Source organism: Cibotium barometz, chromosome 20 (genome assembly GCF_041138505.1).
Source record: "Cibotium barometz isolate CiBa-2024 chromosome 20, ASM4113850v1, whole genome shotgun sequence".
NCBI lineage: Eukaryota > Viridiplantae > Streptophyta > Polypodiopsida > Cyatheales > Cibotiaceae > Cibotium > Cibotium barometz.
Genome location: NC_141065.1, coordinates 9,213,311 through 9,227,141, shown reverse-complemented (window position 1 = coordinate 9,227,141; position 13,831 = coordinate 9,213,311). Strand labels below are relative to the sequence as shown.

At 45.9% G+C, this 13,831-nt stretch overlaps 1 protein-coding gene across 1 annotated transcript; it reads left to right on the top strand.

Annotated features, from left to right (window-relative positions):
* The first annotated feature begins 6,831 nt into the window (after nucleotides 1–6,831).
* LOC147627523 (putative xyloglucan glycosyltransferase 9) lies at nucleotides 6,832–12,682 on the top strand. Its single transcript, XM_086814443.1, has 5 exons — nucleotides 6,832–8,041; nucleotides 10,380–10,688; nucleotides 10,821–11,111; nucleotides 11,267–11,380; nucleotides 11,470–12,682. The coding sequence occupies exons 1-5, from the start codon at nucleotides 7,313–7,315 to the stop codon at nucleotides 12,109–12,111; spliced, it is 2,085 nt and encodes a 694-aa protein (XP_086670569.1). The 5' UTR covers nucleotides 6,832–7,312; the 3' UTR covers nucleotides 12,112–12,682.
* Nucleotides 12,683–13,831: the final 1,149 nt, after the last annotated feature.

Sequence of the window (13,831 nt, the reverse complement as noted above, 5' to 3'; positions counted from 1 at the left end):
AAGAAGGTCTTCTGAACACATTGTCACTATGGCCTTGATGGGCTAAGATAATGGATTTAGTGAGGGAATCAACAAATGTAGAAGAAGCTTTGACAGATCCAAAGTGGAAGGCAGCGATGTAGTCAGAGTATAATAGCATCATAAAACACAACACTTGGGACCTGGTTGATCGGCCACCAAAACGAAAGTTAGTTGGCACCAAGTGGGTGTGGAAAGCTAGCTATAAATCCGATGGCTCATTGGAGAAATACAAAGCTAGGCTAGTTGCATAGGGTTTTTCACAAGTTGAAGGTTTTGATATTAGTGAAATCTTTGCCCCAATAGCTCGAACGATCACTATTCTTGCCTTGGCTGTTGTTAATAAGAAGTGGCCAATTTTTCAAATGGATATGTTAGATATCCATAACGTCGCTACGGGCGTTACCACAAGAGGGGACGGCCTCTGGCTCACCACCCAGTCATAGAGGAAGAATGAGGATTGCCCCTCATCCCCCAGGCTATATAGTGTGTGGCCTGCCGTCCACACTAGCCTGGCCGCCCATGACTCTGCATGGGCGTCCTCTCCCACTGAACCCCGGATATGGCCATCCGATCTGCCGCGTCGGTCACAGGCATTACAGCCTACGTGACATTACCCCCCCCCCCTTAAGAAGAGTTTTCGTCCTCGAAAACAAACTGGGGAAACCTTTTGGAAATTGCACTACGGCGTTCCCAGGTAGCTACCTCCTCATCCCTATCTGTCCATTTAACAAGTACCTCCTGGTACACTTTATGTCGGGTCTGTCTATCACGATACTGTAGAATCCTTGCAGGTTCATGTGGTATCTTTGGTGGCTCTATCAAGTCCACCAAAATCTCTGGAGAAACTGCGTTCTCTAACCCGTGAACTGATTTCTTCAGTTTACTGACATGGAAGACAGGATGGACTTGAGAACTCTCCGGTAACTCAAGTTTATATGCTACGTCCCCAATCTTCTTAAGGATTTTAAAAGGACCACAATATCTCGGAGAACGTTTATTACACTTTCCCGTTTTCATGGTTTTTGACTGCGCAGGAACCTTGAGGAATACAAAGTCACCTTCTGCAAAGGTCACCTTTCTTCGTCCTTTATCCGCATAAGTTTTAGCGCGATCCTGGGCGCTATGAATGCTCTCACGTGCGGCTCTGAGCATATCATTCATATCTTCAAGGAAATCCTTGACAGATTGAATCTTCTCCTTTTCTAGGCCTACAGCCATCGGAGATCTAGGCTGGAATCCATACATTAACATGAATGGTGTAAATCCAGTCGCTGAGTGTTTGGAGCTGTTATATGCAAACTCCAGTAAGGGCAAGTACTCTTCCCAATTAGATTGCTTCTTACTAACATAAGAACGCAACATATCCTCTAGAATTTGGTTAACTCTTTCAGTTTGACCATCAGACTCCGGATGATCTGCCGTACTCATACTCAGAGTAGTATCCAACTTTTTGAAGACTTCCCTCCAAAAATGACTGTTGAACTTTCTATCTCTATCCGACACTATATCTGCGGGCAGGCCATATAGCTTGTAGAGATGTTCAATAAAGAGTTTTGCCAACTCTGGCGTTTTAACAGTTTTCTTCGTGGCAATAAACTTTGCCATTTTAGTTAACCTGTCCACTACCACCCACACCGAGTCATTCCCTAGTTTATGAGAAAAATATCTATTTGTTGGTACCATGCCCTTGGGGCTTGTTTCAGTCCGTATAAAGCCTTCTGCAACCTCCAAGCAACTTGTATAAAGCCTTCTGCAACTTGCAAACCTTATTTTCTGATCCAAGCAGCTCAAACCCTAGTGGTTGACATACACCACCTCCTTGATATATCCATTTAGAAAAGCTGATTTTATATCCATTTGAAAAATTGGCCACTTCTTATTAACAATAGCCAAGGCAAGAATAGTGATCATTCGAGCTATTGGTTGAGTGTTATATCTTGTCACGTAGGCTGTAATGCCTGTGACCGACGGCGGCAGACCGGATGGCCATATCCGGGGTTCAGTGGGAGAGGACGCCCATGCGGAGTCATGGGCGGCCAGGCTAGTGTGGACGGCAGGCCACACACTATATAGCTTGGGGGATGAGGGGCAATCCTCATTCTTCCTCTATGGCTGGGTGGTGAGCCAGAGGCCGTCCCCTCTTGTGGTAACGCCCGTAGATAGCGGCGTTACGGATATCTAACACTGGTATCAGAGCGTGGTTCGAGGGGATCGTGAGAGTCCGCGTGCGAACGGGGGACCGGAGCCCACTCGATGGTTTTCATCCACAATCTTCTCACCCTTATCTCCACAAGGGAATGTGTGGAGGGAGGGGGGCCAAGATTTTTTGAAGGGAAGAACTCTTTCTCTCTCTCTCTCTCACTCTCTCTCCCCGTCACACACAGCATCGCAGGTAAGCAAAATTTTTGTTTGTTTTCCGCGTTGAATGGCTACAAATGCTGCAAAAACTCTGCGTTGAAAGGCTTTCAAAGGATTGAAACCTGTGTGTCGAGGTGGGGGGGCGCAGACCAACCCCACGAAATACACTAATCGTTAACACTATGTGGGATGGGGGGACGAAAACCAGCCCGGCCAGTCCCACGTATACGTTAATGAAGGGGGGGGGGGCGAACAGCAGCCCCCTACCTCTCGTAATGCTGTTGTGCAAGGGAGGCGCAGGAGACACAGCGAAGACCAGCGACGTCTGACTTTTCGCCATCGTACAGCCTTGCGGGGAGGAGGAGGCAGCTAGGGCCACGGCCAGCCAGGCCAGCCGGTGGAGGGAGGCCAGCCAGGCCGGCCAAGGGCCACAACGGCCAGCAAACGCCAGCCAACCCACCAGCGGCCAGAGACAACAAAAAAAAAGGAAAAAAAACCATTTCTTTTTATATATATATATTTTTTATTATTCAATTTAGAAAAAATTAAAAATGAAAAATTCAAACAAACGCTCTCTCTTGGCTGAGGAGAAGAATCATCCCCGCAAGAAATAATCCCGGCAAGGCACCTCTCGATCATTTAAATTCTTGTTATGAGTTGAAGGCATTTTTCTCGTGGATCGGAGCATCCCGGAAGCATCCTTGTAGAGGCCCGCAACGCACAACAATTCGACAGGCGACCGTAAAGGGGGGTGACTATTATTCTCTCTCCACCACTGCTCATTTTTATTAGCGTTTTTTTAAAGTAATTTCCGAGTTCTCGCATTATTTTTTTGCAAGAATTAAAAATGTCTGCTAGGCGTAGTGTGTCCCCACCGTCTTCTACTTCTCTAGGTTTTTCCAGTCTCTTGTCCTCGGTCGCGGGTTTGACCCCGACCGAATTGTCAGGCCGTACACGCCCGACCGTTGTTCGGTCCGGAGCACGCTTATCGATCACTCGTGATCCGCCAGTGCCCTCCTCGTCTATTAACCCCGTCTTAGGACCCAGCGAGCCCGTAGCAGCCGCATTGGCTGATGACCCCTGTCTGGCCGATGAGCCAGAGGACATGAACACTGACGTCGCCGAGGGGACCGAGGAGGACCTCTTGGATTATGACGACGACGACTATGACCTATTGGACCCTGCTGATGTCCTGACAGAGATGGAGCTCTCTAGTGGACTGTTTAAATATCTTAATGCCAAATTGAACACTATGGGTAAAGTCCAGGCTGATTTAGTCACGATGCTACAGAGCATCTCCACACGGTTAGATGCACTGACAGCCGCCTCGGCTAGTACTCCGACTCCTCGAGGTAGCCGAGCTCCTACAGCACGGGTGAGTGTAGCCTCGCCAGTAATTGCAGGAGTACAGGCCGATGCGCCTGCGGGACCGTCCGTAGCGACAGTTTCGTCGTTGTTAAAAGACTTAAAGCCGCCTAGTTTTGGTGGCGAGGAAAGGGAGAGAAACAAGGACTCAGTCAATATGTTTCTAGCGAAGTGGTCAGATTTGCACGCGCTGCGACAGCAGCCTAGCCGTATACAGCCCGTAGAGGCTAGCCTCTCATTAACCGGCAAAGCGTACAAGTGGTGGATGAGTTTGACAACTCGCCCTGCCACTTGGACGGAATTTGAAACAATGTTTCGAAAAGAATTTTTGCCTGTTAATGAGGCAGAGAGAAGCTGGGAGTTATGGGACAAGTGCTCGATGGAGAACAAATCCCTAACTCAGTACATCTCAAACTACAGGGAAATAGTACTCAAGCTAAAGGGAATCGATGCATTCCAGACATTGCGAGGCTTTAAGAGAGGCCTCAAAGATGATTACCTTGAGTACGTAGAACCCCTACAGCCTAAAGACTTAGCAGAGGCAATTCAATATGCACAGATATTCGATGACATCAAGCGCCGTAGTGCGCGTGGTGGTTCTAGCAGGGCCGAGGGTAGTGAAAAGAGGAGGTCAGGCCTCAAAAGAAAAGGGTTCCGCAGTGAGAAACAAGGGGATAGGACGGACCAAGAAGGACAGGGTGGTCATTGATCTAAAAAACCGTGACCATCCAGGAAAAAAAAAGACACCGAAATCCAAAAGAAAGAGCAGTATATTAAAGCGCGAAAGGAAAATCGCTGCTTTAATTGCAATGAAGTAGGACACACGAAGGCTGAGTGTCCAAAGACTAAAGCCAGCACGAGTGGCAATGAGCCCAAAAAAGATGGTAAATCTTCTAGGCAATTGTATACAGTGCAGAGACTCCCTCTCAGTTCCGCAGAGTTCAGAGAGGTGACAGTGTGTCATTGTGATGAGCATCACGCTTGTTCAGTGACACCAGCGATGTGGCAGCCTACTGTAGGTCCGCATGACATGGTGCGCATGTATGGCACCATAGGTGGCCGTAGAGTCACAGTTTTTATTGATGATGGAGCTAGCCACAACTTTTTGAACTACTCGTTAGTCAAGAAGTTGGGGTTGACTGAGACCCGGAGTGATCATGAGTATACTGTTGGCCTAGCCAACGGATATGACAAAACGGTATGGAATACCGTAGTATTGGGAATCCCATTATCTATGCAAGACTACGAGGCTCCGCTTGACTTTCAAGTCATGCACTTAGCCAGAGCAGACGTATATCTAGGCAGGGAGTGGCTGTATGGCTTGGGCCCTAGTCTAGCTCGGAGAATTACTTACATAATACGCTATGCTTTGAGCACGGAGGTAGAGTCATCACCCTGCAGGGCGACCGTACTGTCCCTGCCACACCACTTATTTCTTCCATGGAGCTGTGTACAGCGGTCCGCAGAGACCAGATAGCAGAGGTATATGCTTGTTACCCTCTGTTGAATTCTGTTTCCGTAGATGAAACGATAAATGATGTTTGCGTAGACAAACAAGAAAAACAAAATAACCTTGGACTTCCAACTTGCCCAACTCTCCCAAATCAATTTCTATTGATTTTGGAGTCTCAATCCTGGTGTTCCACGATATACAAACACTGTTGGCCTGCCTACCCCCTGCGTCATCCACTAGGTAAATATAGCACAGGACCCAGCGCTCTAGCGACATCTCGTAAGACAGGTCTAAGCTAGGGAGGAAGACTAGAAATTTCCACCCAAACATTCCTGAAGGCTTCTACTCACATCAAACAAAGGATCAAAAGGGAAGACATGTACCACTCTATGGCCCATGAATAGTGGCGACTTCAGAAACATCTCTGAAACAGATTGCGCTTTGATGAACAACACATTAAAAAAACCTTTTCCCTAGATAAAACACATTGGACACCACTCAATCATACAGAATCTCTTCTTGCAACCACCTACCTACCTCATACTTAGCAGGAGGTTTACTAGGACATAATAAAATCACGCTACAGTGCAAAAACAGATCGATTTAATGCTTGATAAGCTTGGGATTTAGCCTCAAGCATACCTTCCTTTCTTGAATTTGGGCATGGGCTTGAAGCCTTTCATTCAGCCAATCGGGAACATTTTTTTGTCTCCTCTCACTAGCTTCTTTTTCGCGACACCTCTTCATGTCCTTCGTCTCCTCAAGACCCCAATCCCCCCAGCCCTCGCCATGCTCCTACATCCAAGAATCCACCATCTTGGGTGTGCATGCACGCATCAAGCAGTCTCGAATCCCCTCGACGTACAAAGACATGCGTCTCCACACGCATTGAATTAACTCACCGCTCCTCAACTGTAATTTTTTTTTTCCAATTTATAATTATGAATTTGGAGCAGTGGTCATTGTTGGTAGTACATGTAGCTCTTGGTTTTTGAATCGAGAGGGGTGAGTTGGTGGGCTCGGCTGGTTGTTGAGAGCGCCGCACCTCAATAAGCGTTCGCTAGTGGGAGGATACGGAAAACACACACACGCTCACACGCATTGCCAAGCCGACGACTCGCGTCCGCGGGAGTTCAAGGGGCGGCCGGCAACGGAGGCGACGACTCGGGGCGTTACAACGCGCCGAAACCGAGCAGATCGCGACAATGACGACGACGATGATATCAGAACACACAGCGTTAAAGAAATCCAAAGAAAAGGTATTGGGTATTGGACGGATACTGCCGCCGGAATAGCGACGGACGGAGCAACTCTGCGAGTCGAGTACGCCCATTTAGCCCAATATACGTAGGCAGAGATGGGTTTGGCACATCAAGAGGGCTTCTCCCATTTGGTGGGGTAGCAATGTCTGCTTTTTGCTGCTGCTGCTGTGCTGCAAATGCAAAGCTCTGTGTGCGGTTCCCCCCACCGACGATCGAAGTTACATGATTTATCCTTTGATAAAAAGGAGAAATACTTAACACACACACAATATATATATCCTAGGTGTTTTACAAGGCAATATTTGAAAAGGGAAGTGGGGCCATTTCATAACTGCCCTTTTAAAAGCTCTTTCAATAGATAGTTTTGGATTCAGCACAGCAAGGCTGGAGCCTTCTGGCAAACAGGCCCTGTTGACCCCCCCATTTCTCTCTCTTCTCTCTAGTGTCTGATCCTCCTCCTCTCTCTCCCCTTCTCACCTTCTGCTGCAGCTGTGGTTGGCTAATGCCTCATCTTGCCGCTTCAGCCCACTCCTTCGCGCACTCCCTTCTCTCTCTCTCTCTCTCTCTCTCCTCCATTTCCTCCTCTCTCTCTCTCTCTCCTCCATTTTCTTCTCTCTCTCTCTCTCTCTCGGCCCTCGCATCTGGTTATCCCTATTCTTTTTAACGGACAATCAAATATGCTCTCCCGTCTGTCGGGATTCTTCTTTACCATGTTGTTGTGAGAGGAATAACGCGTCATTGCCTCCTTCCACACTCCTATGCACAGAGAAATGATCCTAGTTTTTGCCGATTAAGACCCCGTTACGTGGCCGGCGGCAGCTCGATCCGTCCACCAAAACGCCCATTTGGCGCAATGCCGCGCTTCCACTTCGTCGATTGGTGGGCCAAGGAGTCGCACCAGGGCACCTCCGTCGTGGTGAAGATGGAGAACCCCAACTGGTCCATGCTGGAGCTGCAGAGCCCCGAGGGAGATTTCCAAGCAGGGGATAAGGGTAGGGGGAGGAATGCCAAGCAGCTCACATGGGTCCTTCTGCTGAAAGCTCACCGGGCAGCTGGATGCCTGGCCTGGATGGCTCAAGGGCTTTTGACAGTGCTCTCAGCTGTGAAGAGGCGCCTCACTGCCTGCCAGGCCTCAGCTGCTCCTGCTCCTACCTCCCTCTCCAACAAGCTACACAAAGGTAAGCTCTACAAGACCATCGTAGGCTTCCTTGCGTTTGCCGTACTCATGCTTGGTTTCGAGCTGGTTGCACACTCCAAAGGGTGGCACTTCCACCGCCCGCATTTGCACATGCCTAGCTCGCCTGATGTACAGAGCCTCCTCCAGTCTGTTTACCTGGCGTGGGTATACATCCGGGCCAACTACCTGGGCCCTCCTTTACAAGCTTTGGCAAATGCCTGTATTTTCATGTTTCTCATACAGTCTGCTGACAGAATCACCCAGTGTCTAGGCGCTTTGTGGATCAAGTTGAAGAGGATTACGCCTTTGCCTAATGTAGAATCACTTGATTGTGGAGATGTGGAAGATCCAGATGCAGGATATCCTATGGTTCTTGTTCAGATTCCTATGTGTAACGAAAGAGAGGTATATTTCAACCATACTTCCTTGTGTTCTTCTATTATGACTTGGAATTAATGTTACTTCATCTGAACATGTCAGGAGCTATCGCACAATCCACATGTCTAGGGTGTTCTGTTCACTTACTATGTGATGATTGCCTTTAGAGTATCTGTTTGGTGGCAGGTTAGTTAATAGTCCAAGAACTGATTATCTCTATGTATGTATGTGTGGTCGCCTCTCTGTCTCTGTCTCTGTCTCTCTCTCTTTCTCACAAACACACACATACACACTCTTTAACATACAGACCCACACTAGCTTACATACATTGAGTGAGAGAGAGAGAGAGAGGGAGCTGCGAAATTACTTTTTAAAACCATCCGATGACGTAGTGTTCGCCGCCTGCATGCTTGCCACGATTGAATCATTATCATGCATGTTTGTAGCTTTTTTTTTTTGGAGAAGTTGATTGCATAGCTCCAAAAGCAGTATTGAAATGACTTCATTACAGAAGAGTGTACTAACTACTACTCTTGAGCAGATTTTTTTCCTCTATTCAGGAGCTTTTACTTGTGTTTATGTGACAGTAATTCTAAGGGAAATATGGTTAGAAGTTCGTAAGGATCTATCATGCTGTAAAATTGCAAGGTGCAGATGTATTTTCTTGAAATCATGAATACACACCCCTCAAATCAATCTAAGCTCACGGCGAATGTATGTGATTGAATTTACAGAATTCTTGTAAACCTCTTAAGTAGAGAAGGGTACCGAACCATGTATGTAAGGTTTTGAGTGACAAAACGAAGTGTAAATGGGATGGGAATGTGTTGGGCCTTCTCTAGACGAGAAGGCTAGACCAAGAGCTGAAACTGTAAAGATGAGTCAATGAGAATTTGGTATGGCTCAAAATGGAGTAAGAAGGGGCAGACTAGATGTTATGAAGGTTGCTTTCTAGAGACATTCAGCACATCTACTCTGTTGTGCGAGTATTGACTACTTTGCCAAGTCTTATCTCTTTCAAGTTTTTGCTAAACTCTCCATGTAACTTGCAGGCTGTTTTGTTTAGCTTTTGCTCAACCATGCCAGGCAGCCATCTTGATCGAGTTTTCTATTGTCACTCAAAGAAGTGACAGAAACTGTTGTTGGCTTGTCCAAGTGACCATGAAATTTGGCATGGCTTTAATGTGAACTTACATCCACTGTTGAACCTCATGATGAGGGTATGAATGTCAGTATCAGGTCTGTTGGCATGTACGGTCACAAAGGATTTTCTTGAGAGGCGAACACTCGACCATTTGTAGTGCTCTTTCTTTTCCCTCACCTACATAATCCCACCTGCTGTTATCTGTAACTGAGGATAGTTTTATCCCAACAATGGTAAGTGGTGTTTGTGCATGCATACATTTATGAACAAATTATATGCGCTTGCATACTTAAATATCACGATACATGAATGAATGAATGAATATGAGATATATATATATATATATGGCTGTAATGCGGCGGTATATTTCGATTCTCTCAGCTGCATGACTCAATCAATGAAATGGAGCTATTGGATCAGACGCATAACGAGTATCTCGGAGGGAGGGAGAGTATTCACTGAACCAAATATATGACTCTTCAGACCACAGCAAAGCATTCGATCGTGAAGGCCTCATACATGATCAAATAGCAAAAAGGAGAAAAGAAACTGCATTGGATTGTGTAGCTTCATGGCCTAGAGAATCAAGATACATCAGCGAAGAATAGAGTGTCCACTACTTTGGGAGTACAAATTTAGTGGATAATGGCTCTTCCGCACTGCCCACTTACCGGCATTGTGGGCTGCCGGAACCTTGGCTAACTTGGCTTCCTATAATTTCAGTTGTTTTGATGTGGGTTTCTATACTATCTATAGCTTTATGTCCTTGAGGGTATTCGATTGCTGAGGACTGCAAGCTTGTCTTCCTTTGTGGGCTATGACCGTATGATCCGTGCTTCTTAGGGCTATGCTGGTTGCGGCTCGTACATCGCATTTGATAGTCTGTGTTGCTTGGATCACTTTTTATTATAAATCATGTAGTTTGTCTACTTGTTGTACCATACCTTAGGTTGTCCCCGTAGAAGGGCTGCTGGCTCTCTTCGTTTTTGTTCCCTGCTCAGTTGAAATTTGTGTCGAGTTCGGTTGAGTGTCCGGTGTTGCAGGACTGTCCTCGAATCTTGAAGGCGGTCTTTAAGTTGAGCATTCTGAGAGAGAGAGAGAGAGAGGGGGGGGGGGGAGGTTTGTCGTTATTAGCTTGGTGAGGAATAAAACATGTACTCATTGGCTTAAGAAAGGGGGATTCATGTGGTAACATATTCACATGTGGTTCTGTATTCTCAGGTATACCAGCAGTCAATAGCTGCTGTCACTCAGCTGGACTGGCCAAAAGGCAAGATTCTTGTTCAAGTGTTGGATGACTCGGATGATGTAGAAGTGCAAACACTGATAAAAAACGAGGTGCACAAATGGCAACAGAATGGCATGAGAATTGTTTATCGTCATCGGGTTGTCCGAACTGGCTACAAAGCAGGGAATCTCAAGTCAGCAATGAGCTGTGATTATGTGAAAGATTACGAATTTGTAGCCATTTTTGATGCAGATTTTCAGCCTAAGCCAGATTTTTTGAAGCGGACCATCATTCATTTTAAGGTGATGTGCTTTCTGTATCAGGACTTGCAGCTACCAACACATGGTTTGGTGCATTGCTGCCTCCTGATTGCCTACTTTTTTTGTAATCTCTAACTCTCTGTGTGCTATTCCTTCTCCTCCTTGCCCTGGTAGGATAATGAGGAGCTGGGTCTTGTGCAAGCAAGATGGATGTTTGTTAACAAAGATGAGAACCTCCTGACACGGCTTCAGTATGTCAATCTGTGCTATCATTTTGAGGTTGAGCAACAAGTCAATGGAATCTTTCTCAATTTCTTTGGTTTCAATGGAACTGCTGGTGTTTGGAGAATCAAAGCATTAGAAGAATCTGGAGGGTGGTTGGAACGCACTACTGTGGAGGATATGGATATTGCCGTCCGAGCCCACTTGAGTGGGTGGAAGTTCATCTTTCTCAATGATGTCAAGGTTTGTACTTCCAAAACACTGGTTTTCTGAGCAAGTAGAGCATGTTGTTTGGGTAATGTCATGGTCCTCCTTGAGACTTAGGGTTTGCTCCATATACCCACATGTAATCTCTCTCAATTGGCGTCCTGATAACTGTTGGCCCATGTCTCCACCAGTGTCTTTGCGAGCTGCCTGAATCTTACGAGGCGTACAGAAAACAGCAGCACCGGTGGCATTCTGGGCCAATGCAGCTCTTTCGCCTCTGCCTCCCTGACATTATTTCTTCCAAGGTGAGATTCTCAAGAAGAAAACATCTCATGTGTCGCTTTTGAACATTGCATTTGCCTGTCTCATGCTAACTTGTTCTTGGATGGTGTAGATCTCCAAGTGGAAGAAAGCAAACTTGATCTTTCTCTTCTTTCTGCTGCGGAAGCTGATATTACCCTTCTATTCATTTACTCTTTTCTGCATAATACTTCCCATGACCATGTTTATCCCAGAGGCTCACTTGCCAGCTTGGGTCGTGTGCTATGTACCTGCTTTGATGTCTTTTTTGAACATCTTACCTGCCCCTAAGTCATTTCCTTTTATTGTACCCTATCTTTTGTTTGAGAACACCATGTCAGTGACCAAGTTCAATGCCATGATCTCTGGTTTGTTCCAGCTCGGAAGCGCATACGAGTGGGTTGTGACCAAGAAAGTTGGCAGGGCTTCAGAAGCAGATTTGGCAGGTATTGCTGAAGAGGCACAACAGGCAGAGCAAGAACCTGCCGCGCATCGACACGGGACCTTAGATCCCCGGCTAGATGTCGTGCCGAAAGTGCGTGAACATACTCCCCAGCCTCGGAAGAAGAAGGTCAATCGCATCTACAGGAAGGAGCTAGCCCTGGCTCTTCTTCTGCTTACTGCATCTGCGAGAAGCTTGTTATCAGTGCAAGGTGTTCATTTCTACTTTCTCCTGTTTCAAGGGATCTCTTTCCTTGTGGTTGGCCTCGATCTGATTGGTGAGCAAGTCAGCTGAAAGTGAAGGTTGATCAGAATGTCACCTGAGCTCCTGAGTTTGCCGGCCACTCTTTCAGATGGGCTTTGACGCTGCTTTTCAAGCACAGTGCCACATAGATTCAACTTGGGCTGCGAAGTAGCCTTTTCACCAATAATCCGTCATGGACTGTGGTGTAACGTGAAGCTGAAATTGTAGTTGCGGCCGATTGACATTCGGAGGGGGGGAACAACGCCTGCTGAAGAAAAGTTTTTATCACTCCTTCTATCACGAGAGTTACAGTATGTAAAAGAGTGGCACGAGGGAGGCATCAGAGGGTGCTTCTAAGGGCCTTCTCTCAGAGCCTTGCTTGATGAAGGTTCCTCAGCACTGCCTCATTGCTATATTTTTTCCGACGTATCTTCATTCTTTTGGCCTGAATTGATCGTTCAGGCCCTTTTTTATATTGGCCTCACATTTGAGCAGCATTAAGATCTTACATTTGAGCAGCATTAAGATCTTTACTCTGTGGGAAAGATCATGCGATTCTGTCTATAGTTATGATTGTTTTTGCAGATATTAATCCATCATCATCTGGACCTTGGCAGTTTTACTTTGGGCTCTATAGGAAACTAAGGGATTATTTCCTGCCATCGGTGTTGCTTGAGAAGCTAGGCTCTTTACTCTCTGGGCTTAATAATTCTACAGAGTGCGTTAGAGTTTTACCGTGATGCTCTCAAATCGTGGCTAAACTCTTTCAGAGTTACCCAAAATCCAAAGTTTCCCTTCTTTGTCAAATCCCAGATTCAATCTTGATGTGGTTACAAAAAGAAATTTAGATGAGTTTATAAAATGTTGTGAAAAAATTTGGAAATCTGTTTGCTCATCAATTGTGAAGCTTTGAGGCTATTAAAAGTGTGGCTTAAGAAAAAGAGAAACACCAAGACCATACACAAGGTATGGATGGGAAGAGACAAAAGTCACTGAAAATCATAATTATACTACTTTTAAAAAAGATTAACTGATTTCTTTCATCGATGAAAAGGGAGGTTACCACTTATAGTACTTGAGAGTGAAGTGGAACGAATTGATTGTGTTAGATTATAACCAAGTATGTGCTTGCATTCCTATTGCTTATTGCTTGTTTTGAAATGCTCACAGGTAGTTTCAAGTTATATCTTGCTCCTCGGTAACCTCATTCTTCTCGTCTTAAAATATACCACTACCACTTGAGGATTAAGAAGCCATAATTTGTTGCTGTATGGGCCCTAAGGCGTACAATGCAGATGTTCCTTCTCACTCTGGTTTTCAGATTGATCTTGTCGAATTGTGTTTCCAACAGTCTTCTGAATTAGTGAAAACTATGATGGAGGTTATCAGGGCGATGGCGGATATTTAAACTTAAGCATATACTCCAAAAGGCAACATTGAAATTGACTATCAATAAGGAATTTGTGGAGTTACATGTACTCGTTGCCTGCTTTTCAAATTGTCCCAAATTTTCCAATCTACGCGGATTTTGTTAAGCGTTTCCCTAATCCAGTTCAAGCACTTTGGTTGGAGAAAGGAGGCCGGGCTTGATCGGTTTGTTGGAAGCCATGTGTCGATGTTCCCCGAGCTAAGATATGGGATTGATGGGAAGCTACCTTTCATATGAAGCCAATGGGTTGGGATTGATGGAAAGCTTGATGTGGGAACCTTTCACGAAGCCAATGGGCTCTATAGAAACCAGAATGCTGCGAGAAACTGTGGGTGGGTGAGG

Coding starts and splice junctions, on each gene's coding strand:
- LOC147627523 (XM_086814443.1), top strand. CDS start 7,313: ATGCCGCGCTTCCACTTCGTCGATTGGTGGGCCAAGGAGTCGCACCAG. Junction 8,042..10,379: donor CTATGTGTAACGAAAGAGAG/GTATATTTCAAC, acceptor CTGTATTCTCAG/GTATACCAGCAGTCAATAGC. Junction 11,112..11,266: donor TCTTTCTCAATGATGTCAAG/GTTTGTACTTCC, acceptor TGTCTCCACCAG/TGTCTTTGCGAGCTGCCTGA.